General features: G+C 38.6%; 2 protein-coding genes across 4 annotated transcripts; both read left to right on the forward strand.

Annotated features, from left to right (window-relative positions):
- Positions 1–70: 70 nt before the first annotated feature.
- Positions 71–14,669, forward strand: sgms2a (sphingomyelin synthase 2a). 2 transcript variants are annotated; one of them, XM_044113332.1, is made up of 6 exons: positions 71–239; positions 7,778–8,259; positions 10,293–10,410; positions 11,573–11,726; positions 12,331–12,497; positions 14,104–14,669. In XM_044113332.1, exons 2-6 carry the CDS (start codon positions 7,811–7,813, stop codon positions 14,287–14,289), a joined length of 1,074 nt encoding a protein of 357 aa, XP_043969267.1. In that variant the 5' UTR covers positions 71–239; positions 7,778–7,810; the 3' UTR covers positions 14,290–14,669. The 2 variants fall into 2 exon arrangements, with proteins under 2 accessions (XP_043969267.1, XP_043969268.1); XM_044113333.1 differs by lacking the exon at positions 71–239 and adding an exon at positions 6,386–6,485.
- Positions 14,668–21,433, forward strand: LOC122829086 (cytochrome P450 2U1). 2 transcript variants are annotated; one of them, XM_044113330.1, is made up of 5 exons: positions 14,668–15,652; positions 17,093–17,743; positions 19,009–19,170; positions 19,261–19,428; positions 20,277–21,433. In XM_044113330.1, exons 1-5 carry the CDS (start codon positions 15,226–15,228, stop codon positions 20,486–20,488), a joined length of 1,620 nt encoding a protein of 539 aa, XP_043969265.1. In that variant the 5' UTR covers positions 14,668–15,225; the 3' UTR covers positions 20,489–21,433. The 2 variants fall into 2 exon arrangements, with proteins under 2 accessions (XP_043969265.1, XP_043969266.1); XM_044113331.1 differs by having other exon boundaries at positions 19,325–19,428; positions 20,277–20,412.
- The last annotated feature ends 68 nt before the right edge of the window (positions 21,434–21,501 follow it).

The raw sequence follows: 21,501 nt of genomic DNA on the forward strand, positions 1-21,501 counted from the left end.
TGAGACAAATACAGAGCGATGGATGCGCTGATTACAGGAGGAAGCTTCTGAATTAAAGGGGACGGAGGGAGGCGGGCAGGGGAGACATGCGGGCGGCTTGCGGGGCTGCAGGGAGGAGCGCAGCGCTGGAACCGAGCAGCAGCGTCGATTGATGCATCAGAGGAGGCTGTGAGTGAGGAGCAGAGAGCAGCTGATTCACGAAACTCCAGGAAGAGCTGCGAGGAGGCCCGTCTGAGCAGGTAGGATGCTACAATCTGTTCAATCTGAGAGAAAACAGAAAACAGGACGAAGTTTTTACTGTTTTAGGTTTTAAGACATGAAGCGGGACGTTTTTGTGAAACTGAAACTGAATTTAGATGCACCAGTGCTGCTGACAGACAGGCTACTGTAACATACTGCAGGCTACATATGAATCAGTCTGTACAGGTTTTAAATGTTTAGTTTTCCAGTAGAAAAAGTTTTATTCTCTACTTTTACGACTGCAAAAGGAACACCGAATAAAAAAACACACCAAACATGTGTCCATTGTTGAATAATTTATTTAAAGTAGAAACTGCATGTTGAATCTGGCTGTAATTAAAATCTGTCAGGTCTTTAATAGGACAGTTTTCCTCCAGCCTAAATTAGAAACGCTGTGGGCCCCACCCAGCCACAACTGGAACCTGGTGTTTAACTCTGTGTGGGGGCCGCAGAGCTACACCCCGAAAGTAAACTTCAGAAGTGTCTGAGCATCCCGTGTGATGAACTGGGGGATCAGGAGACACCCACTTAGAAACCCACAGTACGGCGAGTGGGACTAGGAGGTTTATTTTTAGCTTTTATTCTGTGAAATTGATTATGTTTTAATGTTCCTTCAGCAACGACTGTGATGGAAAATTGGATCCTCACTGTGCAGCCTCACTGTGAATAAGATACATAAATAAAACCACAATAATGCACAGCTCTTTCTTTTAAACATAACGTCCATTAACAAACACAAATATATTTAATCTTTGACATAATGTGAACTGAATGTCTGCGTTTCTGACTGAAATACGTAATTTTATCAATTGGTTTCATGTTGGATTATATGCTAAAGTGCACTACAGCATATTTTGAGATTAAAAAGAAATAAAAATATCTAATTAATCAGAACTCCAACCTGCGGGACCCAACATTGAAGATGTCTGTGTAAAGCAGATAAATAGTTTGGCTATGAAGTTTTGAGATACTTCATAGTTTCTCAAAACTAGATCAAAGCAGATTCAAGTGTTAGAATGGCATAGTTAAAGTCCAGATCTGTGAATTTCTACAATCATTTGAAAAGCAAGTATCATTTTCCTTCCACTTCTCAGTTCTGAGCTACTTTCTGTTTGGACAAAATTCAGTTTGCAGAATGTGGAAAAGTTAAATGGTTATAAAAACTCTGAGGAAAAGATTTGACACAAATCTTACAATCATTTAGTTTTTCTTTTGGTGATTATTTTCTTTCAAACCTTCTAAAACATGAAATGTTTGTGGTGAATGTTTCTTAGATGTTATGATGTGATAAGACTGAACCTTTCCTCCTAAACTGAACACTGAATGACGTTTGTGTGTTTAAATAACTCAGTTATCTTCGATATTTATTTAGTCAAATTTATTGGAATTATTACTCTACTTTTAAAACTGTTTACAATAGTTTAAGACAGGGGTGCTCAAAGTGTGGCCTGGGGGCCATTTGTGGCCCTTTGTTTAGGCCCTGAATGCAATTTAAGACATTTTCTAGCGAAGTCTTAGAAACAACAAAGTATTTATCCTTTGATTACCAACTTTTTAAAATTATTATTTATAGTAAATAACTACAAATATGCAGTAATATTTACTCAAAAGCAGATCTGTGAGTCTCCAAATATGTATTAATTCCTCTAACTTGGCAAAAATATTTGAGGAAAGAATGATTCAAATTGTGTCCCCAAAAAACATTCACTAGTCATGCAATATGTTCACCCCTACTAATGCAATGCAACAATTAAAATATTAAAGCAGTCAGAGTATTTTAGAAACATGATAGGATTTTATTTTTCTTAGCCTGGAGACATTATTTGTCTATTTTCACCAACAGAAATTAGATTTTGGTCTCTTTTTCTTTTTGCTAAATACAGCAAGTATTTTCAAAGTTTTACTAATAATTTGGGTGCATGCAGATCTGCTCTGGAGAAAATACCACTGGAAGTGCAGTCTGAAGTTCTGTAAGAACAAAACTTGGTTATTAAAAGTCAGGCATGCTCTCCATCGTTCACCAACCAGGTTTTAATTGGCTGACATTTCCACTATTTCCACACATCAGTTTTTTCTGATGTTGTCCCAGATGAAACTCTGTCAGTCTTTGTCCTTCCATTAAATAAAGTTGCTCCTTTGCAGCTGAATTTCCTCGCCATGCTATGGAGCAGCTGACTCTCATTTCACCTTTAAAGAAGAACTCGTCTCATTCAAAACATTTGCATGTCCTCTGCAACCACAAATGTGTAAAATTCAATCATTTGCATGAGCAACTAAATGATAAAGTAAAACATTTTGGGGGAATTGTATTCCAGGAACTATTAATTAATAACACTTTGGTAAAATAATAAAAACAGGATTTTTATAGATTTCATATGGAAACTATCCAGGATGTGTAAACTAGTAAGATCTAATTTACTGCACATTTTTTCCTCAACTTTTCTTGCTAATTTACAGAAAAATGAAACCTTTAGCATCTTATGTTTATTATGCCCACTTTATGACTGATATTGTAACTATTATTGTCAAATTAAACTGCTAAATATAAAATAATATTTATTTTGTCACTATTCCTCTGATATGCTACTAGCTAACTCTTTGTTTAGGGCTTTAGCATTTTTGCTAGTGATTTTTTATTTGTTTCTAAGATGTTCTGCCTTGTTTCTCCTCTTCCTGTGTTTTTTACTGAATAAAACATTCACGTTTCCAGCATCTCTGAAGATCATTTTTCTGCTAAAGACAGTGGTGGGCATGTCTGATAATCTGCTAATGTGCTAACAGCAGAGCAGATTTTTCATTTAGGGCTTCAGCATTTTTGCTAATAATGAAAATGTTTGACCCACTTAGCCTCACCTAAATTTATTTTTCTGCATAACTTTTAATTTTCTTGGCTACTTTGTGAACTTTTACTTAAATAAAAACATTTAAGAATTCTTTAAATTGTTAGACATTTATATCCATGCTTTTATTTTGAAGTATGTGAAGACTTCACTCAGCATTTTCATTTCCTCTCATGTTCTTTCTCTCTCTTTTTTTAGGAAATTTTATTGACCAAATGGCCACTACACAGCACATCAACAAATGAGATATATAGAAGACAACAATTAAATGGGATGCTAATTAAATTGACATATATTTATTGTCTTTTAATATTATTATTATTGTGTTTATTAGCTTTTTGTTACTCATAAATTGCCTTGTGAGCCTCCTCATGTTCTCTTCATGTTACATGGAGGATATAAACATGGTTAGATTTAGCACTTTAGCATTAGTGGAGCTAACATTCACGATTAGTGAGCTGACATTCATGATTAGTGAGCTAACATTCATGATTAGTGAGCTAACATTCACGATTAGTGAGCTAACATTCACGATTAGTGAGCTAACATTCACGATTAGTGCTTTAGGGACATCACAGCTAACTTTTTAGTTCACAAGTTATAAACATCCAAATACATGAATGTGGAAACATCGAGTCAGATGTATGAAGTCAGAACCTTTAAGGTTTAATGATTTTAGTCTAAATAAAATAGTTTCAATCTAAAACTAAAACATGCTTGATGGCTGAAGGTGGAGATTTTGGTTGTGTTTTTTTCAGCTGTTAGCATTTTGCAATCTAATTCTTGGGTTTCTCTGGTTTATACAAGGCGAGGCCGCCTCAAGCTTAACTTATTTTTAGCGCTCTCTTTAATGACGAAAGATGAAACAGTGCAAACGTGGAAATTAGTGGGCAGCAAACGCAACATGTTATTATGAAAACCCAAAGCAGAGTTAAAAAAAAGAAAGCTCTGGTTTTACCAGAGTAAAACACAGCCCTGAAAGCAACTGGTGGACTTCTCCCAAAATAGCCGGGACAAGCACAGGCTGCTAAGTCATACATCACTGCATCCAGTTTTCCAACTCCACCCGTCCCTCCAGAGGTTTTGGTGGAAGAGTTTGGTGCCTTGTAATCCACAGAGGATTTCTCACAGGATGGACATCCTGCTGCAATGTCCATATGCATAAACCATTGAACAAACAGCTGCCATTTACCAAAGTCCTGCACATAAAATAATCTGCATAACCAAATAATTTATTTGGTAAACTAATAAATGAAGCAATCAATATAATTAATAAAAGGAAAACAGCTATGCTCAAACATAGACGGGCAAATGGTGCGATGCTTTAGATTGTACATCTGCAAGAAGTTCTGCAGTTGAAGGAAGTTAGACGGATAAAAGCAGCTTTTCTACTATTTTCTTTATAGGTCAACAGTAAGCCCTAAAGTTAACCCTAAAAAGAACAATGAAGGCTGTAAAGTTAAACAAATACAATAAAAACACAATAAAAGATCCCAGTGAAGGGGAGGCCTGACAGATAACAACGAACCAAAGATTACAATCTTCTAGTTGGGATTTTAATAAAAATTTGAAGCTTTGCATTTTTTAACCATTGAAAAAACATATTCAAATTTATAATTATCTGTCATTGTCACACAAAAATGTTTTACATGTACTCTCTTCACAGGCTAAGTGCTATCCAGACCCTTATTGGATGAACTGCATGAACGAATAGTTTCAAACATCATTAAGTTTAAAAGCAAACCAAGACTTTATTTCTGAAAAACAACAGTTTAAAGGAGTAATTAGTTGTCTTGCTTAACCTTCCAGCCATCATTTTCTTTTGGAAGGACTTTTAGACAATTTGGCTTTGGAGATGGTAAACAACTCGAAATCTGGGTGCAGTGACATATAGAATTACATAAAGATATAGAATTACATAAAGACAGAGTTACAAAGTTGGACTTCTATCATCTGAAGGACATTTACAGGCTCTAAGGAATAATTTCTCAGCAGGATCTAGAGAAACTTATCCATGTGTTTATCTTTAGTTGCATTAATTATTGCAGAAGTGTCTTCACAGGTTTGCCTAAAGATCTAACCTCCAGCTACAGCTAGTCCAGAATGCTGCTGCTGGCGTTCTGACTAAAACCAGGAGGACAGAGCACACCTGTTCCAACCTCCCTGTTATTCAGAGAATTGACTTCAAAATACTGCTGTTAGTTTATAAATCACTGATCGGTTTAGCACCAGGAAGGTTGTTGTATCGACCTTCCAGACCTCTCAGGTCGTCTGGTTCTGGTTCTGCTCTGAACAGAACCAGAACCAAACATGGAGAAGCAGCATTAATTTTTTAAGCTCCTCAATTCTGGAAGAAACTTCCAGAAAACTGTAAAACAGCAGAAACACTGAGTTCCTTTAAGTCAGGACAAAAGCCGACCTGTTTGTTAATAACTGGAACATCTTTAGTTGTAATCTGTATTCCAACCTTTCATCACTTTTATTTATTCTTCCACTGCTCTGTAATGCTTCTTTCTGTTTCTTGTTTCATGTTTTCATCATGTAAGGCATTCTGAAATATCCTGTTGCTGAAACTTAATTACAAATAAACTTGACTTGAAATGTGGCCGAAGAAGCTCTTAATATAAACATCTATTGATTTATTACATGTGGTTTAAAGCAGTTGGATTATTATGGGCTAACCAAGTCTGACTTTCAGCATCTTTATTTGAGCAGAACAATTAAAGCTTAAAATGTTTTATATTTAAACACCTCAGTTATTGTCAGATGTATTGTGAATCCTTCTGTTTTTATGCAACAGAGTCAGAATTAGCCTGTATCCTTTTTCCACTGATATATTTTCCACAAAACTTATTACGTGGTAACTGATACGTTCAGTGACTCCATCCATCCTGTAAATATTAGTTTTTCCTTGCATGTAACCAGGGTATTCTGGTTGTCTCCCCAAGGAGGTTTATTATGATGCATTTCAGTGCTGAAAACCATCACAGAGGCTTTTAAAGGCACTAAAGCAGACGTGAAACAATAGAAATCTTCAGCTCCAGAGTGCACTCTCAGTAGCTTGAAATGTTTTGCTTGCACATGTGCAGCTTCTTGACAGATGCGTTTGCAGACAACAATAAGTGTGAATCAACACACAGCTGCATGTTTGGGCGACAGCTTCACATTTTCCTCAACAAAGTCTCTTAATCCACAGCTTTTAATAGAAACTGGACACGTTAAGGCCAACTGAGTAAAGTTACCTTCTGCTGTTATATGCTTTTATTTTGGTAACATTCTTGTCAAGGTAGCCATGGTAACGGAATTCAGTTCTACCTGAAAAGATTAACTGAAATACACAGAAAAGGTTAACAGAAAAAGGACAAAAAGCAAATAAATTTAATCTTCACTCCATAAGGAAACAAGGTTAGTAACTAGGATTGAAGTTTATCTGAGTAACTTGAAATGTTTTTGGAAACATCTGTGATTGTTTGTATTAATGATAAGAGTTTAGTGGTCTGTACAAAACAACGAAACGATTGTAATTATTTCTATTTGAGCTTGTCTAGCGCTTATGTTGACTGAAGAATGAAACGGATGGCTTTAATAAATCACTTCTAGCCTTCTTAAAATTGACCAGATGCTACAGGCTAATGTTGGCTAATGTAGCAGCATTAACCAATGCATCAATAAAACATTTGTAATCCATCTGGTTTTATGTTTCTAACCTGGTAAAACTTTAAGCTACACCAAGATGAACATGTAGAGTCACAATCATTGTATTTTAGTTGAGTCTGTTGCATCATTTATCCATTTAGCTGATTAGTTTTATAATTAAGTTGATACTTTTTTATTTTTTTTTACTTTGTATTGCCATTAGTTTTCTGGTTTTAACTTTTTGCAGCAGCATGCTAATGTTTAAGATTGGACGTCAGACCCCATGACCAGCTCTGATTCAGCTTCTCATAAATGAAATTATGCCACTGTGGTTTGGATATATCCTGACATTCACTGTAATAAACCACAATGATCCAGAAGTGTTTCATCTGCTCAAAAGCAGCATGGACCAGTTGCAACGGACCCTTACCTTTTTACGGCTCAGTCCTCGCTCATTTTTCTCTGTAATATAACTCCAGATAATTCGCAGAAATTTGCCTGTTCACAGATATTTTTTCCATAGAGAATCCCTTAAATATTTGAAAGAAAATGCAGCTCAGTTCGGTTTGGCTGAAGGAAACTCTGGTGCCATTTGAATGCAAATGTGAACGCCAACCAGACCGGAGACCGCTCCACAATCAGGGTTTGGTTGGTTTCACACGATGCAGCGTAAAAGTGAACCACAACAGTTGGAAATGTAACAAATGTTGCAATTGTGGTCCAAAATCAAACCGAGTTCACCAGGCTATCAGGTGTGAAAACAGTCTTGAGGATATGCCTCTCATTCCACTTCCTGATCCCCAAAACTGGCAGTAAACCTCCAGGGATCTGCTGGGAACATCTGGAACAATCAGATGTTACCAGGTTTAAAGTTTAGCAAACTTTAAAACCTTAAAGTTTAGGTTTAAGAAGGAGAATCTTAAATTACAGCATTTTGGGCATTTTGACTGCCTTTTTGTGGATTTTCTGATAATAAAAACTGTAATAGTAATCAATGCCTAGTCTACCCCACTCAGCCCTGTGATAACCTCCTCTTTTTCCTCGTGTCTCTGCAACTGAAGGCTCCAGTCCCGGGGTGAACAGAGCGCTCATCCATGGCTTCAGCAGAGCTCAGGAATGCTGGAGACTCTTCCACTCCCAATCTGGACCTGGGAACGGAGGATGGTTCTGCTCCCGGCACAAACAAGTCCTGCCCGGTCCACGCCTCCGCCGAAGAGGAGGCCAAGAGGAGTTTTAGGAAAGGCATCGTCCGTCATAAAGACTATGTGAAGATCTCCCTGCCGGAGTCCAAAGTCAGCCATCTGCCCACTGAGTGGTGGAAGACGGTGATCGCTTTCTTTTACGCAGGTTTTAACTTGGTTCTGACCACCGTGGTCATCACAGTGGTGCACGAGCGCGTCCCCCCTAAGGAGAGCAGCCCTCCTCTTCCTGATAAGTTCTTCGACTACATTGACAGAGTCAAGTGGGCTTTCACTGTGACGGAAATCAATGGGATGGTTCTGGTGGTTATTTGGTTGATCCAGCTCTTCTTCTTCAAATACAAGTGAGAACCGGACAAGCTACCGATAAAAATAGATACAAAGTTTTAGCAAGAGTTGGGTTGGCTGCAGTGTTATTGTCACTAATAATAAACATATTAGTGGTGGAATTGAACATTTTAATCAAGTTAATTGCAGCATCTGCAATTAATCAATTGATCACTTTTTAATTGAAAACCATCAACACAATAAGCAACATCCTCAATTCAAAACCTCTTTTTGCTGCTAAATTATTGAATAAATAGGATATGAGCTCAGCAACAAACATATTTATTGTTTTCAATCTGTTATTTAGGTGATTTAACCATCAGATTGGTTCAAAGTGCCATTCTGCCAATTCAGCTTGTATGTAACACCTTTAAACATAAAAACTAATTTTATGTAACACCTTTAAACATAAAAACTAATTGTATGTAACATCTTTAAACATAAAAACAAACTTTTATGTACCATGCTCCAAACAAATCCTTCTTTAGAAATGTGACATTAGCCTTAGTATCTGTGCTGCTGCTTCTTGTTTAGCTTTGAGATGCTAACTTATTTTTGCATAACTCGAACACAGCGATAGTTTTTTCCAGTCGTGTCGGATCGTTTTTTGAAGCAGAAATTAACCCTCTGCAGGTCAAAACAAAGAGCTTTGTTATCCATCACTTTTAGCAGATGTCACTTGTGCATCAGATCTGGATTATTTGTATGTGAAAAAAATAAAAATAAAAAAACAATTCATATGTAATTAATTTATCAAAATTAACACATTAAAGACCCTGCCCTGAAAATTTATAATGTTAAAAATTAACAATAAAAAAACTTTAAGACCAAAATTATTCACATTTTTGGAAAATTTAGATTTAAAATTATTTTTATTCAACAAGGAAGTTTGTTTCAAAGAGAAAATAAGGTAAACATCTCTCAAAAGATAATACAGCAAATTGAAAATACTTATTTTTATGAAATCTTATTTAAAAATGGCATGTTAAAACCTATTTATTTATTTCTCAGTAATAAAAAGAAACAGTATTGGCTTTACAGAGGTCAGACTTTTCTAAAGGTTTTTATTCCCCTGATATTTTGCTGATTTTTCTTCGGTGCTGGAAGGCCTCCTCACCATCACCCTAATGTTTGGCTCCTTCCGCAAACAGAAACATGATTGTGGAGTTATTTACTAGAATGTAAAATTTACATGTTAGTAAATCTTACAATGTATAATTTAAAACTACTGTAATGTGAGATCAAATCAAACAGGTTCTGTGTCGCATCGTTACTTTCATTTTTATGTTTCTTCTGACTGAAAGTAAAATTAATGTTTAGGACATTGAGCCTTGAATCTGTGGAGGAGGGTAAACATTAGGGTCATGGAGAGGAGCCCATCCAACCTCACTACCAAAGAAAAACTATAAAAATATCAGTGAAAAAAAACACAAAAAGCTGCTCAGTATAAATAAAAAGAGTTTATTGCTGTTATGCTAATCATTTTTCCTCTATTCATTGCAAATGGCACAAATAATTTTCAAATACATTTTCTTAAAAATGTAAATAAAGACAGATTTTGTTTCCTAAAACAGCTTCAGTTTAATTTCCTAACAGAAACAAACTATTTGTTAAATAAATCTTTTGATAGATTCAACTCTGACAAGACAAATTATATGTTTTGATTCCCCCTTACCTGTTGCTACACCCAACATCCCACTTTTTACAATTGTGTTGAAGACTTCTACACATGATTATCTTACATAATATGATGCCTGAAAAACAGTTTCCTCTTTAGAGCTGCAGAGGAAGTTCTTCAAACAGTATAAATATAATTAAAGCTTGTATAAATAACTGGTCCTACTTTAGTATTTAATCTAAGAATGGCTCCAGTTTCCAGATCTAAGCAATCATTTTATATACCATGCTCCAAACAAATCCTTCTTTAGAAATGTGACATTAGCCTTAGTATCTGTGCTGCTGCTTCTTGTGAACAATAACCTGTGAAGTTATTGTTCACAGGATTCTAATAAAGAGACATCGATAGTGAGCTGGGTTTTTCTGTCCACAGGTCCATAGCGTGCAGACGGTTCTTCTTCCTCATCGGCACGCTGTACCTGTACCGCTGTGTGACCATGTACGTCACCACGCTGCCTGTTCCTGGCATGCACATGAACTGTGCCCCCAAGGTGAGCAGAAACCATCAGCAGTGATGAGATTCATCCGGGTCTCTGAGGAAAATGTAAACCTCTGGCAGTTTGGACAGACGAAGCGATCAGTGGCTGATCGGTTTGAGCCGCTGAAGATATTTGAGAAGTTTTAGCTCTGATCATATTTCCTGTCGTCTCTGGAAGATTTTGGAGGAACTAATAATGGAACGCCACTGTTTGATGTAGTTTGTTCATTTATATCAATCAAACACCAGGATGACTGAATCTTCAAAGAAAACAGTAAAATCTGTATATATATACTTAACTTTACATCATGTTATGATATTATTCCCTCATCAAAACATACTTGGAATATTGATTTAATTCTTTCATGCATGTTTCAAAAATCCTTTAATCTCCATGTCTGGGTTTACCTAGCCCCGCCTTTAAGTCACAGCTCCTCCTCTGAGTTGCAGTTTGCAACGTTCTGCCTCACAGAGCAGCTCTCTCCTAGGACTCCCCCATTCAGCTCCTCCAGACTAGCCAGCAGCAATCAATCAAACTTCAATCAAACTTTATTTGTATAGCACATTTCAGCAGCAAGGCATTTCAAAGTGCTTTACATCAAATCAAACACAAAAATACAATGCAACATAGAATCAACAATAAAAACACAACATAGCAATTAGCAAATAGCTGGTGGAACAGCTGAGTTCATTATAGGAGCCACTTCTCAGTGCAACACTGGTAAACACTTTGCTAAAGGGTTAATAGAAGCCATGTGGTGATGACTTCCTGAAGATGGAGATACAGAAAAATCAGGAGTATTTAAAGAGACAGCGGCCAATTTCAAGGCCATAAATTAGGAAGCAAAAGTTATTTTAAGTCATATTTGATATATATATAGAATTTTTATAACAACTGAAGGTAACATAGTTTCTTGATTGTGCTATAAAATGGAACTATGCAGGAAAACCCATAACACTGCCCCTTTAAATAGCCTGCAACAATATATTTTCAGGTCTTGTTCCTAAATTTGAAAGATGTTCTGCATGTTCGCATTAGTCAACAAAAACAACATTTATAACATTTAGAAACTTTAAAAAACTAAATTTTTTAAGTTTTGCAGAAGTAATTTGACGATAAGCGTTGCTGCTGATCCAGTAGTTATTATTTTGTTTTTAATGTTCATGTCCATCAGCTTCAGGGAGACACGCAGGCCAAGATCCAACGCGTTCTGCAGCTCATTTCAGGAGCCGGCCTCTCCATAACCAACTCCCACCTGCTGTGTGGAGATTTCCTGTACAGCGGACACACAGTGATGCTCACCCTCACTTACCTATTTATCAAAGAGTGTGAGTACTCAGACGGTTGCTCTCTTAGAATAATTCATGAGATCCTCTGGTTAATAATTGATGATTCATATTGTATACTTCCATTCTGATCACCCATTGCTCTTAATGTTGTTATGCAACCTTCTAGATTATTGTCTATTTATTTTGATGATCAATTATTCAAAGGCTGACAGACTTGAAGTCAAAGTCATTTCCCCATTGGGTTGGTTAAAGTAAGTTTGGCAGATGAAAAAGTTGGGTACCGCTACACCACGAGGAAAAATTAACAGCAGTAATTTGGAATATTTAGTTCACTCACTGAGTATTTAATTTCAAACTAAATATTTAGCTGTCTCAGAGCTAATTATTTACTGTGGAGCTGTTAGCTTGCTCACTACATACTAAATAGTTAGCTTGGAGCTAAATGTTCAGCTTGTAAACTAAATACTTAGCTTGCTAATTAAATATTTAGTTTGAAACTGTGACATTTACAAAGGAATGAATAACACATTAAAATGAATCCCATCTTATGACAGAGTGAAAAGCCCAAATCGCTGCTGTTTATTTCTGACTGTGTAACTTTATGATTACTGACGGCCCATCTGTGGTTCTTCCTCCTCTGAAGACTCTCCAAAGTCCTTCTGGTGGTACCACCTCATGTGCTGGCTGCTGAGCGCCGTGGGCGTGCTCTGCATCCTGGTGGCTCATGAGCATTACACCGTGGATGTGATCGTGGCCTATTTCATCACGTCCCGTCTGTTCTGGTGGTACCACACCATGGCCAACTTGCAGGTCAGAAAATGTCAAACAGATTTTTTAATAATTAGAGACCGGAAGAAATGGTCCAGATAAAAAATTGTTGAATTAATTCAGTTATTAAGACTAATGCTGCTCTGCCGCCACCACTAAAATGCTAAAAAGCTGAACAGCTCCCTCTGGTGGCTATAATACAGACCGCATAAAACTAAATAATTTAAATGTTTTCAGGTGAAAATCCATTTTCTGTGGAGGTGTATGACCAGAGTGTAAATCCCATCTCATTATTGTGGGGGGACCATAAACAGGAAAATTTCTTAAGATTTTGGGGGCTTGGCAAAGTTATAGTGAAATGTAACTTTGTGGTTTAGAAAGTTTTTAAATCACATTCAAGCTGCAGGACCAAAAATGACTAGTAATTCACATCAAACACGTGTTTTTCTCAGTAAGCAACCTATTGAGAAATAAAACAAAAATTCAAATGTTGCTTCTATACGAGTTTTGTTCAGTCTCACTGATCTAATCTCTGCTACACCTTTACAAAAATTTAAAGGTCTAAATAAAAAAGCTTTAATGAGTAACTGCTCTTAATAAAATTCCTCATAAACATTGATTTATTGAAATGGCTCCAATACAAGTTATGGGTTATTTTAATTATTACTTAAGTTGCTTTATTCTTTAGTTTTGCCATGTCCTGGATGACGGAGAACCAACAGGTAGATAGAAATGGATATCTGGGAAGTATTATAACTTAAACGTAACATTTAAACCACCAGGGTTTATATAGAAAAATATTCAGATTTTATTTTGTGGTTTTAAAGGCTCTACGTTGAAGACAGTGAGAAATAAAGGCAAAACTTTTAGTTTTTTCTATCTGTTCGGCTCCCACACAGAGAGGTGGGTCCACTTGCTCAACCCCTCCCTCCCGTCTCAAACTCTTCTAATTAATTAAAAGTTCAAGAGTTAAATATAAATGTTTGCTACCTTTGACAAAAAAAGCTTAAGTCTATGAAAGTGTAGCAGTTTTGCTAATAAGGCAGCTTATCATGATTCAGCCAAAGTAATGAAATAACAAACTGTAGTCTGATTTTTATTAAGCTGTTTATTCTTATTGAGCAGTGAAAGTAAATAAAAGGTGTTACATGTTTTTTGTTATCAGTATTTACTTACTGGAGGGTTTTTGTTAGCTAACAGTTAGCTCCTCACATCAGCGGCTCTGACAGCCGGTGCCGTTCAGCTGCTGTTGCTCCTCCCACACTTTGGACTGAACCATTGTTCTAACAAAGGTCGGGGGGACCTAAAAATTTATTCTTATTTTTTACCTGAGAGAATAGTAAAATTTATTTCGGTTTTTTTGTTTGTTTGTTGTTTTGTTTGTTTGTTTGTTTGTTTGTTTTTTGCCTTTTCATATTGATATTATTTAAAAACAAACGTTTCTTCAATTACTTTTTTTGGGGGGACAATTCTAGACTTTTCCAAGATTTGGGGGGATCCAAGCCCCCCAATCTCTCCTCCGGGATTTATGCCTATGTTGTAGGGAGGAGTTATTTGAGAGTAGCTACTGTAGCATCTGGAGATTTTATTAATAAAGACAGGTTTCTTATATGATGTAAATATTATTTTTTGGTTTTTTGTCTTGCAGACTCTGAAGTGCTCGCCCAATAACTACCTCACCAACACCTGGTGGAATCCCGTGTTCAACTTCTTTGAGAGGAACGTCCAGACGTCGGTGCCGTGCTCCTACAGCTGGCCCATCAGCTGGGCCTCCGGCTGCCTCAAAAACCCCTGCAAAGCGTACTCCATGGTGCAGAGCTCACGGGAAGAGTGACCGGGCCCCCGGAGCCGCGGCCGTGTTGCTCCTCCTGGCACAAACCAAAAGACGTAAAAAGATCTCCGCTGGAGGAAGAAATGAACATTTATTGATTTATTTATAACATTAAGAGCTACAAATGGTGCGTTTTTGTAAACAACACTGTCTGGTCTGTTGCTGTACTTGATGTGTGTGTCCTCCACGCTAAGTATTTTTGAATTATCAGTGTGTCGAAGCCACAAGGTGCCTTAGTTTAGATGTACCAAAGCTGCCATGATCTGCCTCTCAGTCGACTTTTATGTGCTTTGATATCATTTGTTTTGTATTAATTTTAACGGTCTTAATATCATAACTATAGCCTCAACATTGTATTAAAAATTAAAGCAAACCAAATCGTGCTGGATTTGTCGTCAATGGATTTGTGTGTGTGTGTGTGTGCGTGTGTGTGCGTGTGTGTGTGTGTGAGCCAGTGATTACGTCTGAATCGGTGTGTTTGTTTGTGTGCTGTCAATAAAAATCAAATCGTAGTGTTATATTTTATTATTGAATTGTATATAAACCTGTCAAGGGACTGCAGATACAAATTAGCTCATGTTTGAGTTGTATCGTCTCTTTCTAAATAAACTAGGCCATGAGTTTTAATATTAAACCAGCTGAATCTGCGAAGAGAAATTGCAATCTCTATGTTGTTGATCTAAAAGCACTGTTAAAGCACTGGTTAAAAACGAGGTTCTTGTGGAAGAGTAACAACAAGTGACTTGGTCTTGAAAGACAGCAATGAAAAACACAACATCGACCGCATTTCCGAATTCCACCAATCAGAGCACGCTTCGAGCAGAACCAGCCAATAGGAACGCAGCAACGGTTCCAGCCTCCGTATGAAACAGGAAGAGCACGTTATAGCCCGCTGCTGTTGTTATGGTGTAATCCCGGAGATGTCAGCTCTCTGACAACATGGGCTCACTATCCTGGCTGGCAGACCTCAGCAGCTCCGCTCTGTCTCCTCCAAACATGCTGCCATTGCTGCTCTTCTTGGTGGTTTTTTATCTGGTTCATTTTTATCAGAAGCAGCGCGGCATCTACAGGAACATCCCGCCAGGTCCGCGGCCGTGGCCCGTGGTCGGTAACTTCGGCGGCCTTCTCCTGCCCCCCTTCATCAGGCGGAGGTTCGGACAGACCTCCAACCGGAACATCGGCGTCATGGAGGCTTTAACGTCCCAAGCCAGCGTTTACGGGAACATCTACAGCCTGTTTGTGGGCAGTCAGCTGATCGTTGTTCTGAACGGCTATGAAGTGGTGAAGGACGCGCTATCAAACCATCCAGATGTGTTCTCAGACCGGCCAGATGTTCCGACTATCTCCATACTCACCAAACGGAAAGGTGAGAAAATGATAAACACGCTGCGGTGCAAAAGATTATATCCGACTTTCTTCTCCCTTTTCCATACGGTGAAACCTGGTGGTGGCAGCATCATGCTGTGAGGGGCGTTTCTTTTATTTGATTGGTCAGACTTGATGAGGAGGTATAAATGAAAACTCTTGCCTCTTGATCTCATTACCGTTACCAGGTGGGAAGAGTATCTAAAAGTTTTACTGAAGTAAAAGTAAAAAGCAGCCATCCAAAATGTCTCAAGTAAGAGTAAAAAAGTATTTGGTAAAAAGTTTACTCAAGTACTGAGTAGCTGATCAAATGGTCTGTCATTTAATATTTAAAAATTACATCATCAGATGGACCTAAATATAAAGTTAAGTGGGAATTTTGGTATTTTAAGATACGATTGACTACAATGATTATAATTACAATAATTTGATTCCTTTTGTCAATTTCTATAAAACATTTGACACTATTGTAAAACCGCACAGCATTTTGTAGCTCAGTTAAACTGGCCTCTGGTACACAGAGATTACGTAAGGCTGTCCGCAAAGTCTGCTTTTATTCCTGGTTGCCTCTCAGGTCACTGCAGTGCATATGAAAAAGGGTCAATTCCAGGGAATCAAAGCAAAGAGAAGTTAACTTATCACAACTAACTGCTGATGCAGCATCTACCTTTTCAATGAGTATGAAATAGATAAAGCAGTACTGTAGCTTGTATCCAGGAATTTAATCAGTATCAGGAATGAAAATGAACATTAACAAGTCTGTACAATTTAATCTCAAAAACTTTAATCTCCCAGAAATATGCCTCATACCTGTTAAATCCAAAATTCTATATTTAGGAATAACAATTAAAAAAGATCAAAAGTCACGTAGCTAGCAACTTTTCCAAGATCGATTCCATCCTGCTGGTGAGCTCCAGGGTTCACAAAACATCTTACGAATTTGTTGACATGCCAGGCATCTGCCAACTCCTAACAGCAGAAATCCTGTCATCATGAGTCCAAATAAATACAGATCCTCCACGTCTTCCAGAGACAAAGGAAGACGTGTTTCATTTTCAGCTGCTGTGGTTCTGTTTTTCACTCACTGACAACATTTTTCTAAACATCCTAAGAGTCTAAAATGTATCCCGCTGGGTATGTCTCTGCAGGACAAGCAGGCTCTCCTTTGCCCAGTCTTCTTATTGAGAAAATTTGATCAATTACATTGAGAGATAAGTTGACCGGATCCATAATTTGTAGATTCAGAAAGAGAGGCTCCAAAAAGCATCACCAAGACAGAGGACAGCAGAGTGAGTAGGAAGGGAGCGGAGGAACTGAGAGCTAAAGAGGAACCGTCTGAAAGCAGCATCATCGTCTTTTGTGATAACATCTGGGACAATTTACTGTCTTTGTGACAGGCCTGTCTATAAATGACCAGAGCCGTTTTCTGTTTGTGTTTCAGGAATCGTGTTCGCCCCCTATGGGCCGGTCTGGAGAAAGCAGCGTAAGTTCTGCCACGCCACCCTCAGGAACTTTGGCCTGGGTCGGCTGAGTTTGGAGCCGTGCATTCAGCAGGGCGTGGCCGCCGTCAAAACGGAGCTGCTGAGGCTGAACAGAGAGCGCGGCGCCTGCGGCGTCGACCCCTCCAGGCTGATCGGCAACGCCGTGTCGAACGTCATCTGCTCCCTGATCCTGGGTCAGCGCTTCCATCACGACGACCCTGAGTTCCGCGGCATCCTGGACCTGATGTCGCGCGGGTTGGAGATCTGCATAAACAGCCCCGCGGTGCTCATCAACATCTTCCCGCTGCTCTACTACCTGCCCTTCGGGGTGTTCAGGGAGCTGCGGCGGGTGGAGAGAGACATCACGGTGTTCCTGAAGAAGATCATCGGGAGCCACAGCAACACTTTGGATCCCAACAACCCCAGAGACCTGACTGACATGTACCTGATGGAGATATTGGCTCAGCAAGCAGCAGGAGAGCAGGACAGCAGCTTCACAGAGGATTACCTCTTCTACATCATCGGAGACCTTTTCATCGCCGGAACCGACACCACCACCAATTCAGTTCTTTGGGTTCTGCTCTACCTGGCCCTGTACCCTGATATCCAAGGTAACAGCGCCGTCTGAGACCTGATGGTCCGGGAGGTTCGGTTCGATTGGGGACCAAGGTTGCCACATTTGTTACATTTTCAGCCGCTGTGGTTCTCTTTCTCACTGACTGAGTTAAACCAACCAAACCCTTTGAGCAACAGTTCCCCTCCTCAGCTGTGGGGGCGCTGCACCAAGAACCACTGAAAGAAACGACACGAAAACCTCTGAACAAGACACTGAGCACATCTTCCTTCTTCATAAAAAGGAAATGAAAATGGAGTCAGATTTTAGTGGTTGGATGATTTCTGTCTTATTTTTTCTAAAGACCTTCGACCATTTCTTCAAACCAACCAGAGTTTGATTAAAGCAAACTAATTTCACCCATAAACTCCTCCAGCTGTTAGAATCACCTCTTATCTACCATGGGTTATTATTTAATTTATTGTTATTTAGCCTTGATGTAAACAGATATTACATAAACAACAAACGCTCAAAAATACCTGAAATCCATGAGCACAGAGGATACCATTTAAATCAGTTATAGCTGCCTGTTTCAGTGGTTCAAACGCCAAATAAGTTAATAAGCATTAATCAAACAATCAAGCTTTCTACTGCAGAAGCTTCCTTATCGCCACTCTTTGGGGTTCAGTGCCAAGGAAAACGAATGGCGCTCCTGGATTGGCTGATTTGCAAATGTCAGTCAATAGCATGTCAAGTAGCATTGTGCTTTAATATTCCTGCTTCCCAAGCTGCATTTTCTTATAAATATTTCAGATAAAAAGCCGTGCATAGGTGAATTTTCTGCAAATAATTTTGAATTCATTAGCAAACCTCTGAGGCTTCAGAGGAAAGCTGCATTAGATCACAAACCAGTAAACTATTTAGGTTGGTATGACTGGATTTCATTTAAGGCTGTCAGAGTAAAGGGAGTCTAACAGAAATACATGCCGCACATTTCAGATTTTTATTTACTAAACAATTGTTTTCCTTTTAAAACAGAAAACATTTCGGTTTGTGGTGATTAAGTTTGTGAATTGATCACATATTTCAGTTTTCTAGATGAAAAATTTCTACTTATTAATAACGAAAGAAGGAATTAATAACTGGCGGCGGGTTGCCATGTCTCCTTTACTTCCTGATTTTAGTCATATTTAACCACTTCTCACTGATGCAGACTGACATGTCAGCGTTTTCTTTGGTGTCACTTTAACCAGGCTGCTTGTGTGTTGAGCCTTAGCCGGTTCCATGACGACTGATGCTTGCATCCCTCTGTGTGGATCCCAGACCAGGTCCAAGCAGAGATCGACAGAGTGGTGGACCGACGCCGCCCTCCGTCTTTGACTGACAGAGGAAGTTTACCTTTTACTGAAGCCACCATCATGGAGGTGCAGAGACTGACTGCGGTGGTTCCTCTCAGCATTCCTCACATGGCGTCAGAGACCACAGGTAACCGGGGGCAACCACGGGTAACCGGGGGCAACCAGAGGATTGTCTGCGATGGAGAGTGTTTTCTGATGGGTTTTATCTGTTTCCCAGCGTTCAGGGGCTTCACCATTCCCAAAGGAACGGTCATTATAACCAACCTGCACTCGGTCCACAGAGACCCCAGTGTGTGGGACGATCCGGACGCCTTCAACCCGGTCCGCTTCCTGGATGGAGAGGGGAAACTGCTGAGGAGCGAGTCCTTCATACCATTTGGAATCGGTACGTTGCTCTGTCACTCAGGAGAATAAACCAGTTCAGCTTCACAAAGTTTATTTATTCCTCTTATTATTGATGATTATGACTCAACAATAATGAACCTCTGAAAATCTTAATGTTATATTTTGACCATGTTGAGTTATGAGAAGGTTATTGTGGAAGAAGCTGTTCAGAGTCTTTTATCCAAACGTGTTATCCAAGAATCCTCAAAGAGTTGTAGATGGTGATTCTGTGAGCAGGAAAGCTCTCCAGTAGCTGTCAGTCTTGCAACAAATTTTAAAGGCCTCTGACTGAAGACTGTTGCCGTTTGACTGTCATAACATGCTAACAGCTAAATTTCTGGTCAGCAGAGTTGATATTCCACAGTAACATGTCCTAAATGACACCATCAGTTGTTTGCTAGCTCTGCTAATCCATCTCATTTGCTTTGGCCACTTCTCTCTACATCTCCGTCAAGAGATGTTGGAGTCGAGAATATGATCTTTAAACTTCTCTGGGATTTGGGGTCAAAGTTCAGGAATAACTTGAACTTGATGCTAATCAGCTCCTACCAGTTGTAAAAACAATACCCTGTTGCCATGGTTACACATCATAATGACCAGAGGGAATAATTGTCCAAACATGCAATTCAACCAAAAAATTATGAACAAAAATCTAGTAAAAGAACATAAAGCTGCTCCAACATGCTGCTCCCATGAGCGACGCAGCTCTAGAACCAAGCACATATGGAATCACCTTTTATTCTTTGTCTTTTCCAATATTCTGGTTCGAACTTTAATTTTTTTATAAGCCATAATCACCAAATTAACAGAAATAAACACAAGTAAATCCATTTTGCATGTGGCCGTCAGGTCGCCGGGTGTGCATGGGCGAACAGCTGGCCAAGATGGAGCTGTTCCTGACCGTCTGCGGTCTGCTGCAGGCCTGCACCTTCCGGCTCCCAGACGGGGCGCCGGCTCCGTCCCTGCACGGTCGCTTCGGCCTGACTCTGGCTCCCTGCCCCTTCGCCTTGTGCGTGAGCGCTCGCAGCGAGGACTCATTCAGCCACAACACATTCAGCTAGAGCGGCTGCTGCGACCTTCAGGGGCCTAAAGATGCTTCTCAGGTCTCCTGGAGAGACTCTGGGAGAGATTTTAAACCAAAGAGTGTCTCTTTCACAACATCTTGTCTTTTAATTTCAAGAATATTTCTCTGATTAGTCAAAATATGTTTGATTCTAAAAAACGTGAATTTCATTTTTAGGCAATTGTATGTGTTCATTTATGAGAACAGTATTAATTTGTTTAGCACTTATTTTGATTTCCCTTTAAAAGGTCAATTTTTATAAGATACCAGATGAAGAATTTATTGTTTTATGGTCAGTTATTATTTTAATATGGAGAAAATATTTATTTTCTGCCTCATGAAATGACTTGAATATCTAACTGATTGAATCTTAATAATAGATTATTGACATATTATTTTGAGGAAAAATTATATTTTCTTGGTCATTTTTTAATAAACTTTTGGATGCAGACGTCCTTTGACAGGAATTGTAGAAAAACAGAATATTAATATTTTAATCAAAGAAGCTTTATTGGCACAAGTGCAATTTGTATCTGCTGCTGAAATGTATGTGAATATTTATTAAAGTAATTTTTTTTATGTGAAATGACATGACTGATAAACAGGAATTAAAATGCGAATCTTGTTGGGAAGAGGTGCAGTTTTTGATTTGACCTGCAGATGTCACTGTTACGCCTGTTACATTTCTGATCTTTTTGCCTATTCTGTTTTAGTAAAGATGAGGGGAGGAAATAGAAAACTGATTATGTTAAAATATTTCTGTTTACGTGGTTTTATAATTCAGTCAATTATGCAGAAAATGTTTGGGGCTTTTTACATAAATTTATGTCAATATATTATGTCTCTAATTTGTCACATTCCAACTTGAATGCAGCATTATCCATATTAACTTGTTAATTGTTTGGATTTTGGGAGAAAAGCCACTGGAAAATAATTTTTGCTGCTTTTTGGACCTGTAGGCTCTCAGATCAGGGTCTGAAATTATCCTAAATATTATGGAGTAAAATATTA

Source organism: Gambusia affinis, linkage group LG04 (assembly GCF_019740435.1).
Source record: "Gambusia affinis linkage group LG04, SWU_Gaff_1.0, whole genome shotgun sequence".
Lineage (NCBI taxonomy): Eukaryota > Metazoa > Chordata > Actinopteri > Cyprinodontiformes > Poeciliidae > Gambusia > Gambusia affinis.